The 19878-nt window shown below is 42.9% G+C and overlaps 1 protein-coding gene across 6 annotated transcripts in view; it reads right to left on the bottom strand.

Moving 5' to 3' along the window:
- The window catches only part of MDGA2 (MAM domain containing glycosylphosphatidylinositol anchor 2), a 663883-nt gene that overhangs the window by 345259 nt on the left and 298746 nt on the right, over positions 1-19878 (bottom strand). For 5 of the 6 annotated variants that reach the window (XM_073350237.2, XM_073350233.2, XM_073350236.2 and 2 more), the window contains exon 3: positions 9485-9659. The exons of the other annotated variant lie outside the window; for it this stretch is intronic. In XM_073350237.2, coding sequence (XP_073206338.1) covers positions 9485-9659 — 175 coding nt within the window. The remainder of the gene's footprint in view (positions 1-9484; positions 9660-19878) is intronic. 6 annotated transcript variants of the gene reach the window in all.

Genomic DNA, 19878 nt, shown 5'->3' with positions numbered 1-19878 from the left:
GAGAGCCACACGCACATGGCCCTACCACGTGAAGGTGTCTGGGAGTTCAAGACACCCACCCTTTTTTCGGTCTGTAAGGGCCCAGGTCACCCTAGGGAAGGGTTTTTACAGATTCAAAGGCAGAAGGGACAAATGTGATTATCTAGTTTGACTTTCTGTATTAACATAGGCCATGGAACTTCCCCAAAATCATTCCTAGAGCAGATTTTCAGAAAAAAAATCCAATCTTGATTTAAATATCATTAGTGATGGAAGGAGAATTCACCACCATACTTGAGAAGTTGTTCCAATGGTTAATTACTCTCGCTGCTGAAAATTTACTCCATATTTCTAGTTTGAATTTGTTTAGCTTCAACTTCCAGCCATTGGATCGTGTTAGACCTTTCTCTGCTAGACTGAAGAGCCCATTATTAAATATTTGTTGCCCATGTGGATACTGCGGGACAGTAATCAAGTCACCCCTTAACCTTCTCTTTGTTAAGCTAAATAGATCCAACTCCCTGAGGCTATCACTATAAGGCATCTTTTCTAAAATCCTTTAATCACTCCCATGGTTCTTTTCTGAACTCTAATTTGTCAACCTCCTTGAATTGTGGGCACCAGAACTGGACCCAGGATTCCAGCAGCGGTCACATCAGTGCCAAATACAGAGGTAAAGTAACCTCTCTGCTCTACTCCAGGGTGAGTTGCCATGGGTGAAAGGGCAGCCTGGGAGCCACGGGGGAGCTGAGAGACTGAGTTGGAACAGGAGGTACTGGTGGTCTCCAAGACTCCACACACATTAACTAGTTGGTGGTGATGCTTTCATCAGCTCAAGGGGTAGTTTGTTGAGAGTTAAGAAAACAAGTGTCAATATCAGTTGAGTTCCCCTGGGTCTTAAATGTGAGATACCTTTTATAATGGCCAACAATATTAGACATTGGGGATCAGGAAGGTGTGTGTGGCGCGCTCGTGTTTTATAAATTGAAGCAGTTTCTGGACTTCTAAAATGTCAAAGCATGTAGGCAAGACCTCTTTAAATGTGTCTGCCCACATGTGCCTTTCATTTCAAAATCAGGTGCTCATATGTGACATCTGTGCTTCCACATAAATGAAAGAGACCTCTATAGTCCAGTGCTAGACCCAGTCTGAATTCCGTTGTCTTGCATCCCAGTGCCATTAGGTATTTATAGCAGTTTGTTGCTCCTGTGTTAAAGCTGCTGTTCTGACCTAACAACCCTGCTTATTCAGCGGGGGCTTCGCCTTTTGCTTTATCTGGCTTCCCAATATATTCAGAGTGCACAAACGTCGAGATTCTTTTAAAGTTTAATAAGAATCCAAGATTGCTTTTTAAGAGGCTGCCCAGGATTTGGGCTGGAATGAAAATGAGGATTCCATCAGCCCTACCCAATTATCTATCTTTTTAAAGCTCAAACACACTGGCCTCACCCCCGAAAGGGCTGCTGCTGCTTTTTTAGGCATGCCAGACAAGCATGAAAGTTAAAAGCAAGGTCTTGAATTGATACACTTTGCTAGGAAAGGGCTGAAGGACTCCCTGAGAACACTCTGATGGGGATTCAGAAATATTGTGGGCAGGTTTGAAATGAACGGAATAAAGCCAGCCCTCTGGGGCAGACAATTATCTGCCAGACTATATACACTGTAAACCACTCATTCTTGATGAAACAGTTCTGTTCCCGTCAATCCACCACAGGGCTTAGATCCCTTGCTATCTTTAGAATGATTGCTTAGTTTAACTTTTTAGAGGTGCTCCGTTCACATTAATATTTGTATGAAATACATATTTTACATATCCTGGAGCAGAAGAATAATAAACCAGCAACTCAGATTACACCAAGTTACAGATCAGAATAATAAGCAGGTTAATAACTTTAAAAACACTACAAAACATCTTGTGTAAAGCTTATTAACACCTTGGTGCCAGGAAACTCAGGCCAAAATGAAGCATGGTAATAAAACCCTAAAGATCAAACATTTATCATAATTGCAAGAATATTTCCCCGTTGTCCCTTCACAGCTGAAATTGCCAAGGTTATGGAGCAGCAACAGTTTCTTCCCTCGTTAAGGTTACAACCGAGTTTACATAAGCGTCACAATTTTGCTCTTCTTTCTACAACCCGCAGGCATAGGAATATCTCCTCCAGGACTGGTAAATTAGCTCTAAAACCAAGGTAACATTTTCTATTGCATTTGAAGTCATTTGGACACGGGGTGCCTGAATTGTGATATCCTAAAGATAAAAGATATCCAGAAAAATCTGTAACTTGCGTGGCTAGTTTGTAGCAAACAACAACAAAACACAGAAAAGAGTTTTGTTTTAAAACTTAGTTTTGCGGCACTCTCCAGATCGGATCTAGTGCACAGGGACTGACGATTAGGCAATTAAACTCAAATTCTAAAAGTTATTAAGATTTTAAATAGCAACATTGAGATGCCTCACTGGCTCAGATAAGTTTAAAATAAAACATTCAAAGATTTCTGGAGCACTCGGCTTTCTTTACAGAAGTCATGCACAGATTTGCACAAGAGCTCAGCTGCCATGTAAGCACCCAGGCCTCGAATCTGCAGATGATTCTATTGCCCTCCCGACACCCTACTGCAGTCATTAGCACTGGATGTGGGTGCTACAGCAGGATCAGGGCCCTAAGTGATGTAGGCACATTTCCCAAAGTGCTCCGCATAGAATCATAGAACTGGAAGGGGAGGTCTAGTCCAGTCCCCTGCACTCCTGGCAGGACTAAGTATTATCTAGACCATCCCTGACCGGTGTCCGTCCAACCTGCTCTTAAAAATCTCCAACGATGGCGATTCCACAACCCCCCTGGGCAATTTATTCCAGGCCTTAACCACTCTGACAGTTAGGAATTTTTTTCCTAGTGTCCAACCTAAACCGCCCTTGCTGCAATTTAAACCCATTGCTTCTTGTCCTGTCCTCAGAGGTTAACAACAACAATTTTTCTCCCTCTTCCTTGTGACAACCTTTTATGTATGTGAAAACTGTTATGTCCCCTCTCAGTCTTCTCTTTCCCAGACTAAGCAAACCCAGTTTCTTTCAATCTTCCCCCATAGCTCATGTTTTCTAGACCTTTCATCATTTTTATTGCTCTTCTCTGGACTCGCTCCAATTTGTCCACATCCATTTGTGAGCATTCGGCAGCTTGCGGTGTTCTAAAAACCAAGCCCCAACTCTCCAGCATCTCTTTTTGTGGAGACACGCATCCCGTGTAAGCCAATCACTAGGGAAGACTCATAGAGGGGAAAGGAGGAACAACCTTCCCCCCCGGCCCCGCTACAAAACTGAAGTGCTCTCTGTGTTCCTACCCTCAGTTACAAAATGCTTCCTATGTGTCTTCCCAAGCTCCATGCTGGAAAGCAGGACATGGGAGACAATAAAAAATAATCTTCTAATCAAGTGAGGGAATGCCTCCCTTTACTCTCCAATGCCCTCTCCCTGTGGAACTCCTGCTTCCCGAGAATCCAAGCAGACACATGGGAGCAGATGAGCAGAGGCGGCAGCTGGGGTGACGGAGTGAATGAAGACTGCAGAGGGGAATTGAAGAAGGAGAGTATGAGGGACAGCAGAGCAGGGGCCCTGGAGGGTGCCAGCAGAGCATGAAGGGTGGGGAGAAGGGAACGAAGGGGGAAGCAGAGCAGGAGTGAGGATTACTGGAAAGCATATTATGAGCACAGCAGGGGCCTCAAGAATCCCTCCCAGCCACAGCGCTGCCATTTGATGAACCTAAACAGGCTCATGGGTGACTAACAATTCTTTTGGGTCCATCAGGAACGAGCAAGTCTTGCTGAGAGGGGAGGGTGGGATTTGGGTGGGTTCTGAAGGGCCTCCCTGAGTCTCGGAGGAATTGGCATGAAGACCTCATTCAGCTTGTGGGCCCTGACCAAACCAGACTCTTTCACTCCTGTATCTATAACAAAGAGTCACCTTCTTAGTAATGGCAAAACTAGGATGCTTTATTCTGTCTTGGACCTGGTGTTAAAATTTCCATCAATTCCATGTGGAAGTACCTTATGGGATTGTTCACTATTATTCCAATCAGTGTGCCAAGCGCTACTGAACCATAGAGCAGACTGGCATGTGAAAAAAAAAATGGGGAAATTTTACTTTTCATCCAACTTTTGTTCCTATCAACATTTGCCAAGGAGCTGTGAATAACACACCTCTAGCAACTCTACAGCAAAGGCATACAACCAACCACAAAACAAAATGTTCTTGCCCATTCTTCAAGAAACCACTTGTTCGCTGTACAAATATTGTGGCTTTTCAAACTTTAAATCATAAGCAGACAATGTCATTTAGCTCTTAGAAACATCCAAAGCAACATGTAACCCATATTAAAATAGAGTGTCTCTGTCTCCCTCTAGTGGCTAGACTACAAAGAGGATTATGAGCAGTGCAAGTCGGGAAATGGTTTTGTTGGGGTGGGGCTGCTTGCCCATGTAAAATTTCAATAAAAACTAAAATCCTTATCCCCAGTTGGTGTCTGTGATATGTTTTGTTGGAAAAAAAAAAAAAAGATTGTTTCTGGTTTTGGCCTGAAATTTCTCTTTTTCAGTTGCTGAAAAAAGCCAAAAACACATAAATGGTTTCCCAGGGTACTGGGTTAATAACAATCCCTCCCCCTTCAATTCTGACAAAAATGGACATTTTCCACAAAATCAAATTTTCCATGAAAATATGTTTTGATGGAAAATTTTCGACCAACTTTATCTGCAAGTCTTCTACTGGCTCTGATCTAAAGGACCTGGCATTTTACAGCTTAAACAGAAGAGGCTCACAGATCCAAAGGTTCCAGGTTCAATACTCTATGGAGGACCTAATCTAGGGTATTATTACAAATACAATTTACAATGCAGCTAAAAAGGAGCAAAGAATTTAACACAGACAATTGTAACTGCTCAATGACTGTAAAGTATTTTAGGTACCTTAGCTGTGAAACTTCATACTTTCATTATTTTGGTTTTCTTTAAATTTTTCATTAGCTCTGAGTTTCCTGTTGTTTTTTTTTTTAATCTAGGTTCAATCCAGATTTTGCATCTTGAGTCTACCTCCACAGTTGTCTGCTCAGAAATATTTGACCATAAAATAGTTGCCAGAACACCAACTGGTTTCTCATGCGAAATCCTCTGGGACTAAGTCATGGCCAAGACCTAAAGGTTATGACATGGTCAAGAAGCATGACAAATTCTCAGGCACAAGAAGTGGAATGAGATGTAATAATGAGATAATAAATAATAGACCTCAGTAAATCCAAGAAAAAAATGACAGCTAAAACAATTTATAAAGAGGATGAAGAATCTGATCCTCAGATCCAACCTCAGCCTAAGTCAAGAAGGATCCAAACTTTAAAATTACAAACATTTCCAAAACAACAGCTCTAAGAGTACTAACCATATGTTTAATGCAAGGCCAGGCTTTCACCTTATTTTAATTAATGTGCCTAAAACTAAGAAATTATGGAAATTCCAATTGATGGATATTAAAAAGAGACCTTAAGTCGCCCTCATGTAATAAGACTCAAATCTTTTCCTATGGGGTTTTCAGCAGCTACCTACATGTAGCTGACCTCAGTGATATATCCCTTAGGCCCTGTGTATATGGAAGATTCTGGGGATGCAGAATACATATATAAGGGCATGTCTACACTAGCAATGTAAGTAGACCTATGTTAGGTCAACTTACAACCACCACAATAACTGCTGCGGTGGTTCGTGTCCACGCTGCCCTCCTTCTGCCAGTGGTGCGCAGCCTCACCAGGAACGCTTATTCCAACTTCAGAGGGGCAGTGTGGGGGACTGAGAGCCTGGGCATGCAGTTCCCCACTGGAAGCCCAGCTGTCCCCTGGGCTCCCTGCTCCCAGAGGCTGGGCTCCTGGCTGCAAGCTCTGAGCCCAGAGTCTGGCCAGCTCCCAGGGGTCTCAGCTGGCCGCTGGGCTCCCTGCGGGAAGCCAGGAGCCTTCGGGCAGCTGCCAGAAGCTCCCCATTCCAAGCCAGGCTGTGCCTTTGATTCCCGGCTCCCTGTGGGGAGCCCAAGGTCTGGCGCGAGGCTCCCGGGAGCCGCCTGGACTCCAGGCATGGAACTCCCTGCTGGGAGCCCAGCTGCGGTGTGGAGTGGGGAGCTGAGAATCTGGGGGGAGCAGCCAGACTCCCAGAGAAGAGCCGAGAGCTGGGGCAGGCAGCCAGCCCCCCAGCAGTGGGGAGCCAGGAGCCCCCAGGAAGCACTGGGCTCCGAGTAGGGAGGACACAGCCTGGCTTGGAGCAGGGAGCCGGGAGGGGCGGGGGGACTGGGCTGGAGCCCCCCACCCACCCTGGTGACAGCCCAGCTTTCTTGTCAATAGGACTTGTGAAATTGACAAAAATGACAGCCAGCAGCCGACGTAATTAACAGTGTCTACATGAACAGTGCGTCACCCTAACCACACCAACATAAAGCCCTACGCCTCTTGTCCACACCAACATAAAGCCCTAAGCCACTTACATAAGCGGGAGCAAGGCTGAGGTGCGGACACTAAGCCCACGTCAACAACACCACTTACATTGGCAAAACTTATGTTGCTCAAGGGTGTGGGGGGCGAAAAAAAAAACCCTCAGCCATGTAAGTTTTACCAGCATAAGCGCTCTTGTGCACTGCTGGTGGGAGAGCGTCTCCTGCCAACACAGCTACCATCGATCATCGGGGTGGTTTTATTATGTCGACGGATGAGCTCTCTCCCATCAGCACAGAGCGGCTGCGTGAGTGATTTTACAGCAGCACGGCTGCATCGATACAGTCGTGCTGCTGGAACCTGCTCGTGTAGACGTGGCCTAAGTGTGTGCGTGTCCGGATGATACAAAGCACATCAGGGAGAAGGTGTTATATATGGTTATTAAGCAAGATTACCAACACTCATTTGGCCTACTGGACTCTAACAATCAGTAATAAATGAACTAATTATTAAAACCATGTTGTACCCATGTCGGTCTCAGGATATTAGAGTGACAAAGTGGGTGAGAAGAAAAGGAGGACTTGTGGCACCTTAGAGACTAACTGAGTGAAGAAAAGAGTGTGCTGGGAGTCTGTTTAGGACAGGAAAACCTGTTGAAAAAGCAGTTTACTCAGATTTTAAAAACTGATAACTATCCTAGCAGCATGTACAACTGGTCTTACCACAGAATCATAGAATATCAGGGTTGGAAGGGACCTCAGGAGGTCAACTAGTCCAACCCCCTGCTCAAAGCAGGACCAATCCCCAACTAAATCATCCCAGCAGGGCTTTGTCAAGCCTGACCTTAAAAATATCTAAGGAAGTATATCTAAATAGATATCTAAATATCTACCACCTCCCTAGGTAACACATTCCAGTGTTTCACCACCCTCCTAGTGAAAAAGTTTTTCCTAATATCCAACCTAAACCTCCCCCACTGCAACGTGAGACCATTACTCCTTGTTCTGTCATCAGCTACCACTGAGAACAGTCTAGATCCATCCTCTTTGGAACCTCCTTTCAGGTAGTTGAAAGCAGCTATCAAATCCCCCCTCATTCTTCTCCTCCGCAGACTAAACAATTTTTCCACATCCTTCTTGTAGTGTGGGGCCCAAAACTGGACACAGTACTCCAGATGAGGCCTCACCAAGGTCAAATAGAGGGGAACGATCACGTCCCTCGATCTGCTCGCTATGCCCCTACTTATACATCCCAAAATGCCATTGGCCTTCTTGGCAACAAGGGCACACTGTTGACTCATATCCAGCTTCTCGTCCACTGTCACCCCTAGGTCCTTTTCTGCAGAACTGCTGCCGAGCCATTCGGTCTCTGCACTTGTCCTTGTTGAACCTCATCAGATTTCTTTTGGCCCCATCCTCTAATTTGTCTTCTAAAACAGCAAACTATCTTACCCTACATCAAAAAGCAATAGGGTGCTTTTAATGCTGATGAAATCTGTTAATGAGAGTCACGCTTCTTCAAGTCTTATCGAGGCCAATCATCTTATTTTTTAAAGGGTTCAGTCAAAGAAAAGAAAAAACCTGTCACTAATTTGGAACCCTGCTGTCCTTTTACAAACCATCTTTGAGACAATGCCTCTTACATTATAGGATCCTCCAAATGTTCCCTGCAAGGACCATTTCCTTTGTAGTAGGAAAAGAAAAGGACTTTGATCCTGCTTTCCTTGTCCCGCAGTCTGTGTAAAGGTATGTGCATTAGGCATTCAAAACTTTCCACTGTGCTATCGGCAGGTACAGCCATACTGAGTATATACACAAATGCAGGGGGAAAGTTTACTAGACATCTACTGGAAAATGCTCTATCCAGTAATGAGAGGGACTATATTTCACTTATGTGACTAGATTTCTCTTTGTAGCTGGGATGTGTGCAGGTCAGATCCGGATTTGCTTTTCTGTTAGCCCAACGAATTGATTTTACTGCAAGCTCCGAGTGTGAGGAAACGGTCATTTCCATTCCCCTTCATTCCCTTTGTTCCACGGTTCTGGCGAAGGGGTTCGGAGACCCGATTGCTGTGTCACGCAATGTAACATATACCACTGCTGGGGCAAGTTCTGCTGGGCACTCGCTTTCCATGAGCATGTGTGTTGTGTAGGAAACACAGTACCACTGTTCACCTGTAAAACGTACAGAGACCATTTGGGGGAGAGTTTCAAAGGTACAAATGGACACGTGACTCCCTTTTACAGCTTTGCAAGTTTTCCCCTAAAGTCTCATAGACCACTTCCTTTGCCTCTGGGCTCATTTTGTGCGGATAGCAAGAGGTTTGGGCATTTATTGGTTTTGAGGTTTATTAATTTTTGCTCACTTCACTTGATTAAACACTAGAAGCATTTCTGGATACAGTTTGGATAAACAACTGTATTATCTACAACCCTTTATGGGGCTGCATTGTGCAGCAGAGTTCACAGAAATAGGACTCATCAAGGTCTCAACCTGTTTTTTTAAAATTATGCATTCAACATGGAATACGCAGAGGTGCTCTGAAAAGGACACCATTAACTAACAACAGAGCCATTGCTGCAGGCCACTGTTGATGTGTGGGTGGCAATCCCTGGAAGTTTGGAGCATTGGTAGATGTGTAGTAGTGACTCTATGCACTCAGAGCATATCCTGATCGCACTGATGTAAGGGCAAAACTTCCCTTTCCAAGGAGCTCCATCAGGTCCTAACTAATAAACGTGTCTCGTCATGATACTTTTAACTTTTCTCAATGCAAGAGCCTGAACTTGCAACCCCTACTCATGTGAACGACCCCTTGGACTTCAATGGGAACATTCACAGGAGTTAAGATTACTCGCAGGAGTAAAGGCTGCAGAATTGGACCCAGAGTGTTACCTCTAAATGATATTCCAAGAGTTTGCGTGTTTGTAATTTGTCGGGGGCTCCCCACTTCCTTAGTATTCCTTGGCCCCCTTCACATAATGCCAGACAGTAGAGGAGGTAAACAGAAACTCTGATAAGAGCTCTGGGAGCTGTTTACTTACAGTACACATCCACTCGGATTGACTTTATAGCTGGGGAACCCAAACCATTCTCCGCCTTGCAGTAGTAACGGCCTCCTTGGTGTCGCTGGATATTTGTAATCCTCAGAGTTTCATTGAAGACACTCGAGTCTTGAAATCGGTCAGAGGCACTTCCTGCTGTTTTCGTCCACCTGATCTGAGCAAGCATCAGAAAAGATTGTTACTTTAGGTTGGCTGTTTCTGAAAATGAATGCAGTACAGCTGCAGAGATTGCTCTACAAAACCGAGAGCACCATGGGTCCTGTGGCTCTGAGAAATCAGAGAATACCAGGACTGGAGCCCCAGAACTAGCCTATGTTAGCAATAGCTGATAGCACTACCCGATTACTCTAGTTGGAAATACCTTATAAAGAACTGAATCCCGCTGGTGAGGGACATATGTGATGACTCAACCACCAGCAGTAACACGTCTGCTTAAATAGCTGCGGAAAAACCCTCTCTGAGCAGAATTAAGCAGAGCACATCAGGTCTAGTTCTGTGCTGTTCTTTTTAATAGCTGAGGCAATTTTATATTGAATTTATTTTTTGTATTGTTCTACCTAGGTTTATATAAAAAAATATTTCAGTGTGCCATAGCACTCGTTATAATGGACACATTTTCCAAGGTTTTGAGCCCCTGCCACTCCCATTGAAGTCAAATTAATGAAAATCAGAGCACAAATTTCTATTTGGAAACATCTTAAAATATAACAGAAGCCTCCAGCTGCTCTTCGATAGCCATATCATGAACAGTGTCTCACACTTTCAGGCAGCTGTCTATACCTGGGGGTGGGGGAGGAGTTAAAATAGTTGCTTGGCTTTTTTTAAAAAAAATTGTCTGTTACAATAATTAGAACTTCTTCTACATCAATAATTATTTTCCAAAAATGTGCAAACTTTTCAAAGCGAATACTTCTGTTAAACTGCCAAACCAGTTGGAATGCCTATAACACTCTGTTACAAACAATGCAATTCTTTTAAACACAGCTGTGCACAACAGAATCCGCTCCGGTAATGATACAGACAGTTGTTATGGTATGACTCAGTGAAAAGTTTGTACAATTGGATGAAACATGCATTGAAAATACTTGAGCTAATTGCAATGGCCGCACTTCACAGCACAAGAAAAAGGACATGTTCAGCCCAACGTTACGGGCCGTTAAACCAATTTGACACCAAGTCGCTCCACTGACTTCACAGCTACGCTTCAGTTCCAGCAGTGCCAAGGACTGGCCTAGTTATTTTGTGAACGACTTTTCCATCTCACATTCAACAACGATGCAAAGTCTCTGTTGGAATTCCAAGTCGAACGAAGCAGTTTCTTGCTAAAAAGCAGACCTCTGGCAAATGCCACTTAAAGGAAAATGGTCGCAACAGTGTTTTCTCTTGCTGAGTCTCTGGCCGTCTCCACACAGCTGTTAAAGGGACTTCTTTTTCAACTAGCAGTGAATGGCAATGGAGGAAGGGACTGGCCTTATGGACAACACATTACAGAAGTAGTGAAGTAATTACTGGTAAAATATCCTGCTTGGCATGCTTGTTAATGTGGATACAGTTCATTTGTTATATACTGGAAAAATTAAATCCTCATTCTACGAACCATTAATGATGTTGAGTAGCACACTGTTGTTGTTTTCATGCATATTACAGAACATCTAGAGAACCCAGCCAAGCTCGAGGGGCCCACTATACAAGGCATTGTACTGATACAGTGGCCTGGAAAGCTTACCAGCTGAATAGACAAGACAGATGTAGGTACAGGGAGATGAAGTCACTTGCCCAGAGAAGCACAGCAGATCAATGGCAGAGCTAGGAACAGAAACCAGTGTCCAATGGACCAGATAGTGTCTCACTGAACTACACCATTATCCATGGACTGCAGTGTCTCAACAGCACCTCTTCTGTGCCTCCTACCACAGCCCATCATGAAGTGCAGTTCACTATCCTCCCAACCTCACGCACCACAGTACAGGAACGATAACTCCTTGAGCATCCTTTCCTCCCCCCCCCCCCCCCAGACACACACAAACACACAGAGTCCACCAGTAAGAATATGGTCCCCAATTAATATTATTCAACCAGCTCTATGCCTTCCACCATTGTGCGGTATGTGAGCATGATTGTCATCTGAAAAAAATACATGGAAACACGCGAGGACCTGCATTGACGGAACTTTGCCTGTTTATCCGCCTCCTCCAGGAGCTCTGAGCACCTTCAAAAGTGATGCCATTAAAAAAGAAACAACTGTTACCTACTTTCCCATAGGAACTTCTCCCTGAAAATTACACTGGGCCAGAAGCCACAACAAGCAACACTCAATCCTGGACCACAAACAGGTTTGAAGTCCCATATTTTCTGATCCATTAGGACCCAAAATGGGAGCTTTATATCCATTTTTCTCCACCCCCCGCCCCACCCCCCGAAGGGCTGTAGGCTTGGACTCCAGAAGCTGGAGTTACAGACAGAAGAATAAATGTTTGAAAGTTCCCCAAAACATTTTGAGTCTCTTTTATAAAATACACAGGAATATTCACAATATATGATGGAGTAGCTTGCAGGTGGGCATTACACACTTTGCAGCTGACCTGCATAATTCAAACATAGCTGCACCATGCAGGAATAAGCAAATATCTAAAACTCTCTATCTACATTATTCTGTCTTTGTGTGAGAGAAACACCATTACCACATCTATATTTACAAATATTAATATGTTTGCATTTCTACTGTAAAGCCCCAGCTTTGGGGCATTTTAAGTCATGTATAAAAATGTGCTTCTGGCTAATTTTGGTGTACAGAGTGTGCAGAAGGTTGCTGTCAAACTTTAATTATTTTTTTTTTAATTTAAAAATAAACACTGGCTTAGTGTTAAGGTTACACAAAAAGGAGAAGATAGTCACTCAATCTCCTGCATGCTTTATTATTATTACTGTTACTGTTTGAACCCAAAATTGCCAGGAGGTTGTTGATTTAAATTAATTGTTTTATATTTTTTTCTTACATTTTAAAAGTAAAATAGAAAAATGGATCGAACAAATAGACTTGATCTTTAAGGGGAAATATTTTTTCTTGAAAAATTCAAAAAGTTGGAATTTACTATGTCAAAAGAATCCATCTCAGAATATTTTTTTTAAAATCACTCACTATTGTTACATCTATCTAATCTTAGAAATAACATAGCCCAGTCTGTCCCATTGGTACAGTCATACCCTCAGCTACAGCTCAATAAATGAACCAAAGATTCCTTTATCCAATCCATCCTCTGACCTCCAAGACCATTTCACAGAGGTCTGACTTTAAATGGCCAGCATTAGCTCCTAAAGTGGATTTTCAGCTTTATCAGGATTCCTCACTTTTGCGGGGTTAATATTAACAGTATGAAGTAATTTTGGAGCTGACCTCTACTTAGCAAGGAGAATGGTCTTCCAAAGACAAAAAGGTGTAAAATGACGAACCAGGTTCTCTCTCTTTCAAGTGAGAGTGGCTCTGGAAAAAAAATACCATGTTTACATTGCAGTTGATTTAATCTGAATTCATTATTCACGTTAGCTTTAACTCAATGCAAATACGACAAGGATCTGATTCCAATCAATATAATATTGTTATTTATTGAGCGCCAACACTGCAAAAATATGACTAATGCACTAATCAAAGCAAATGAATACAGTAAAATAAGATGACTGAGCCTAGAGGTCTTACTCAAGCATAACTCCCCTTCAAGATAGACCTATGCTTTTTCGGTTCACTGGACAAATTGAAAAAAATAAAACTTGTTTCAGCTCAAACTAAACATTTTTGGGTCAAACAAAACACTTTGGTTCCCTTCGTTGACTTTGAGAATAATTTTTGAACTTTCTTGGTTGACCCAAATCTGCATTTTTTTGGCAAAAAAAGTTTCATTTGAAAAATTTGGCCCAGCTCTAATGATAGTTGTTTAGGGGCTGTTGTACTGGGCCTGGTACAGTCAGTGGGTGACGTGCGGAATGTCATTAAAGTTCTTGCCCAATATCCATTGAATGAAAGCCCTTTCATTTATTTCAGTGGGCACTGTATCAGGCTCTAAATACCATGTGAGAAAGCTATCTGCCCTCACCATTCCATATACCATTCCCATGGTATCTGAGCCCTCACAATTGTTAATGCCTTTCTCTTCTCAGCTGTGAGGTGGGGTGGTGCTTTTATCTCTCTACCCCTTCCCTGAGCAACTGAGGTGTAGCGAGACTAAACAGCTCCCCCAGGGGCACAAAGGCGGTCTGTAGAGGATCAGGGAATTAACCCATAATCCCCAAGTCCCAGGCTAGCACTGATCATGCTTATTCAAGTGTTCAGACAGTTCCTGGGTTGAAAATTTCCAGCCAATTGCTTTTATTGCTTCATGGACATTTGCATGGTTCAGAAATCCAAAATTTTCCACAAATTTTAGCCTACTTGATTATTCATCCAAAACCACCCTGTGAATGCTTCTTATTCAGAATTTGTTTGAAAATTTCCATTGTCCCAGTATTGGAGCAGAATTGTGTGACCAGTCACATAGCATGAACGAACAAATATTCAAAGAAAACAGCTTGCAAACAACTAACAGGCTAAAACTATTCTTTTCATAATGTGGCTTTTTATTGACGTCACATCCATACATCATGGCTTATACAAATCAGACTAATAATACATGTTAATACATAACACACATGCATTCACCTGCTGCATTGATCTTGGCCTAGTAGGGTGAAATTTTCAAAACTGCTCAGAGCTGGCTGCTCATGTCACTTTTCAATATCCTACATTTTTGTTTTCACAAGATTCTGCTGTTTATTTGTCATTCAAAATGCCAATAAAAATGTCACTGTGAATGCTTATTACTAAGTAGGGCATTAGCAGAAATCAGGGCTGGCTTATGAATGATTCACTTTTAAAGGTAGATAAATTCATAAGTTTGTATTCATAATTCAAATATTCATAATATTTGTAATGGACAGTTCAACTAACTCTGCGTAGACCAAGCCATTGAGCCATCAAGACCCTTGCTAGTATTTTAACGGTTTGAGCAGATACTGCAAGAAGTTGATTCCCATCAGGTATTGCCACAGAACAGATGGCCAGTCAGAGAGAAGCAGCAAAACATATTTTCCTTATTTATTTGGAAAAGGAACCTTAAGAATTAAGGAATTATTTTGGGGCAGTTCTCTGGCCCCTGTTACGCAGGTCAGACTAGATGATCACAGTGGTCTCTTCTGAACTTAGAATTTATGAAAGAAATGCAGAGGCTTACAAGCCACACTGAACTGCAGAAGTATCAGCTCAAACACTGTATTGTCTCAAAAGTACCTTAATGTCCTTCCTTTATTCAAGGCACATAGTCTGCTTGGTCAGCACCAATGGACTGGTTTAAAGCCACCATTCAATATTTCCAATAGATTTCACAATGGATTTATTTTTCTTCTCTCCAAGTGATCAGAGGAAAAGGAGGAATCTGGCGATCACATTTTTACATTGCAAAACTGAAACCTCTGTGAAGCACCAAATAAATAAAATAATCAAAATAAGGTTATCCCCCATGCTCCGTGAGGAATCCTGTTGGAACGGCTTGCAAACAAACATCCTACTCTCACGTCCATGAGATTTTAAGGATGAGGAAATCATAGAATCATAGAATAACAGAGTTGGAAGGGACCTTTGGAGGCCATCTAGTCCAACCCCCTGCCCAGAGCAGGACCAATCCCAACTAAATCATCCCAACTAAATCTCTTAACCACCCTCCCAACATTGAAATCCCTGCCTCAGGCCAAGCAGCCTTTTTGCATGCACACAGTCTGGAGTCAGTTGGGGAGAGGCCAAAGCGCAACTTCCTCCTCCTCCCCTCCCCTGAAAAAGGATCGCAGTAGAATGCCATTGGAATGGATGGGGACGTTTGTCACACCAGGATTAATCTGAACCTTTACAAACAGCTAGGCTTTTTATTCTGGATTGTTTGGTGCCTTTCTGACTGGGTTGTTTTTGCTTTCAGTTAAAGTTCTGGGTGATGGTTCTCGATCTGACCCATGTGCCGTTTGCATTGTCCATAAAACACACGGGCTTTCACTCAGATGACTCCTCTTTGGCTTCCTTTAGCAAAACACATTCAGAGAGTGGCTGCTACAACCACAGAGCAGGAAACTATTAGCCACAGCTCTCAGGATAGCAAGCTTTCCAGTGCACTTCTCCCCTACTCTCCTGCTGATAGACTTCATTTTCTCTTCCTTTAACACTCCCATTCTTGAGACTCCTCAGCTGGCCCCACCCTTCCAGCCAAGATATTCAGATACTACAGTGATAGATGGTCCTCATAGCTTCTGCTTCCCCCTCACCTAGTCCTGTCAATTGGTGTCAGTGGTTCCTGATCTTTTTCTCCAAGCGTTCTGGTCAAGCGGGTCTTCCACGCTCACACCAACCTTCTTCATGTCCTCCTTCAGCCTCTCAAACCGCCTTGTTCAAAGTCTTCCTCGTGGTCTTTACCCGCGACTACCACCTCTTCTACTCTCTGGCCAACATATCCCACATCGCGTCATCTCATATGAGACACCCATCTCAGACAATACTCCTTCAGCTTTTTCGTGATGGGGGCTACCTGCATCATGGCTTGCACTGCATCATGGCTCGTATGGGGGGGGGGGGTGGGCGTGCGCCATATAAATACCTAAATTAGTGGTTCTCATACTTTTCTGTACCATGACCCCACGTTACAACAGAAGTTTCAGGACCCATCTAACCAAAGAAAGGGAGAATGACCCCAGTCCACAGTTTGAGAACCTATGGCTGAGTGGATACACGACTGAGTAGAATTGCCTCTGGAAAGAGCAAGGGTATGTCAACACTGCAATCCTGGGATTTGACCACAGTGTATCTAGGCATACCCAAGCTAGCTTGAGCACTGGTAGCAGAAAAGCCAGAGTGAGATAGGCTTGAGTGCAAGCTAGCCACCGAACTGAAGCCAAGGTTCCGGGTGAGCTTGTACAAGCTGCGTCGCCGGGATTTCACTGCTTCAGTATCGGAGCGAGCTAAATTAAAGCTAGCTAGCTCAGGTAGGTCTACCCATGCTGCAGTCACACATCATGATTGCAGTGTAGACATATTGTAAGTTAAATGAGCAGGAAGGGTTGATTGGAAAGGCATTGTGGGTCCAATTCTACACCATCTTGCATCTTACGTAGTCATTTACATCCATGCACAATGCAGCTAGTGGAAACATTTAAACCAAATTTTGACCAAAAGTAGCCTTTCCCCCCTTTAATTTCCTCCCTTTCTTTTCCTTGATCAGCTCTAGCTCCACAGGAGTGCAAAATGGGAATGAAACACCACCTCTGGAATGGCAGGTAGAAATGACAATGCAAGGCGGTGGAGATCAAGCTGTTTGGATCTAGGCCTTGTGCATGGCAGTGCACGATAGCTTCAGTATGACAGCCACTATCAGGCTAGCCCAGAAATGTTTTCTTTGATTTCTTGGTTTATAGGGATTCCTTTGTTCAGACATTTCAGAGATGTCGTTTCTGCACTGTCTGGTGGTGGCTCTGAATAATTAGAATTCTAAATTATCTTGACAAGCCTTGACCTTGCTAGGCTGCTTTCTCTACCCTCCAGATCATCTAAAACAGATGCAACTATTCCTGAGACACACTTGGTCTATGTCCATATGATGGCTAGAGGAAAGGTAAGCCAAAAATGTGCTAGACTTTCCTGCTTACTGTGCTTACTTCAGAAATAATGAGGTACTGTTCTACTGAATCTTCCAAATGTTCATCATTCATGACAGGAGAACACCCACACAGACCTGGCAACTATTGCTATAGTACCATGGGAAGTTATGGGACTGGCTCTGCATATATCTGTAAATAAAATGATTTTTCTGTGTATTGAAATTTTATTAAACCAGAAACAACATGACGCAATGTGCCCGAAAAGGCTAAGGGTACAGAATGTCTATCTTCATTTGAATATAACTGATCATGGCATTTTGGGCTGTATAAGTAGGGGCAGATCGAGGGATGTGATCGTTCCCTTCTTTTCAACATTGGTGAGGCCTCATCTGGAGTACTGTGTCCAGTTTTGGGCCCCACACTACAAGAAGGATGTGGAAAAATTGGAAAATGTCCAGCGGACGGCAACAAAAATTATTAGGGCCTGGAGCACATGACTTATGAGGAGAGGCTGAGGGAACTGGGATTGTTTAGTCTGCGGAAGAGAAGAATGAGGGGGGATTTGATAGCTGCTTTCAACTACCTGAAAGGAGGTTCCAAAGAAGATGGATCTAGACTGTCCCCAGTGGTAGCAGATGACAGAACAAGGAGTAATGGTCTCAAGTTGCAGTGGGGAAGGTTTAGGTTGGATATTAAGAAAAACTTTTTCACGAGGAGGGTGGTGAAGTTCTGGAATGCGTTACCTAGGGAGGTGGTGGAATCTCCTTCCTTTGAGGTTTTTAAGATCAGGCTTGACAAAGCCCTGGCTGGGATGATTTAGTTGGGGTTGGTCCTGCTTTGAGCAGGGGGTTGGACTAGATGACCTGCTGAGGTCCCTTCCAACCCTGATATTCTATGATAACATTGCTACTGGCTATGGATTTGCAACTGAGGTATGGAAATTTCTGTTCCTGTTTATTTCATACGGTAATGTCTCTGAAAGGAGCAGGATTAAGAAATGGCCCCAAGTAAAAGTAATACCGATTGTTTAAAACTTTCCTCATGAACTATTAGAGTGGTGAAACATCCAATTAAAAGAAATCCTCAATTTCAGTCAAAATTATGATCTTGTATCTTGGAGAGCACTAGAAAACTGTTATCAGTTGGGAACTGAATGCAAAAATGGAAGAGTCTTTGCTTTACAAACACATTTCTCGACATTTATTGTAGCCAGCCTGCGCCACCTAAGAATGTCCCGCTTTTCAGTATGTTATATGCCATGGGCACTAAGCAAGGACAGGGATAAAACTTATCTTTCTCTCTGCTCCCAGGCCTCGCTCCAAGAAAACACGTAAGCACATGCATCATGACATGGGCATCAACGGCTCTGCTCATGAGCTTAAAGTCACACATCTCCTTCAGTGTGGACCAAAAGCACAGACCTCTATTCCTTTATCACTACAGTAGCTGTAAGTAGCAAACAGGATGTGAGATACTTATCATCAGTTCAGAATGTATCCGGAAGGCAGCAGAGGAATAATTGTACTCTGGACACTTCATTATAGTGTTAAAAGGAAGAGATTTTTTTTTATTATTTTTAGTAGAGAAACAATGCTGGTAACTGACAGCAAGCTACACAGACAGATACTGGATATCAATGGAGAGACAACCAAGCTACAAGCAGCCAATAGCTATGAAAAAAAAAACATTTACACTATGTACAAAGTCTGTATTAGCACATCACTCACTAGTCATAAGACGACTATTATGAATTAAGATTTAGGCACCTTTTTACTCATGGCCCTACAAGTCAAGGAATTGACAAGAATAAATAAGGAACCTGACAACAGAGAGGTGGAAAAAGAGGTGCTTGAACTGATTATTACTTCATTTCTAGGATCCATCTGATCATCTCTCTCTCTTTCTGTGAGACAGGTAACATCTATTTCATACCCAAGTCCAGGTTTATCTAAGATTTGCTTTTCAGGACTGCAAAACTCAGTGCCTAGAAGCTGGAAGTTTAATAACACTTGTGCAACATATGGAATTCCTCCAGTACAACTTAATATATTTCCTACAGCTTAATATCTCCAGCTCTTCATTGCTTTGGCAGACTTTTAAAGCAATCATGTAGAGCATCGTAACACTCTCTGATTCCCACAGGGAAAAAGAACAGTCACGTGTGCCAAACACAATAGGAAAAAGAACTTGAAGACAACCTAGACAAATTAAAAGGTAAAAAGGGCAGCCTTTAAATCCACTTTTAGTCCTGAAGGCAAAAATAGATATTGCATATAACAACCAAGTATATTCTTCTATTGATACATGGGTCATTTTTACACTGAACTCCTACCAGCATTAACAGGAATCTTCCATATAAGGAGGGAAGAATGGAGCAGTACTGAGATAAATCTAACAAGTTGCAAGCTAATCTAAGTAGAAACAAAGGGTAAGCTTCCCATACGCTTGCTGTAAGATTCATGTCAGCATAGGAGGTGTGTTGTTGTTGTTTGGGGGAGGGAGGGAGGGAATTCATGCCGAGATGGTGTCAAGGCATTTGTAGAATTTTACTGAGCCACAGCGCTGTTTTTGTACAAAAAACAATTCACACTGAGGTAGGAAAAGCTAGCAAGCCCTCAAAACAAATATTTGATATGGACTCCACCGTCTCAAAATAGCAGTGCCAACATTTTCATGTGAGACCTGAGATTTTCACTGTCTCAGTTGCTTGG

Source organism: Lepidochelys kempii, chromosome 6 (assembly GCF_965140285.1).
Source record: "Lepidochelys kempii isolate rLepKem1 chromosome 6, rLepKem1.hap1, whole genome shotgun sequence".
NCBI lineage: Eukaryota > Metazoa > Chordata > Testudines > Cheloniidae > Lepidochelys > Lepidochelys kempii.
Note: the sequence above shows the minus strand (reverse complement) of the source record. Positions and strands in the feature narration are given on the sequence as shown.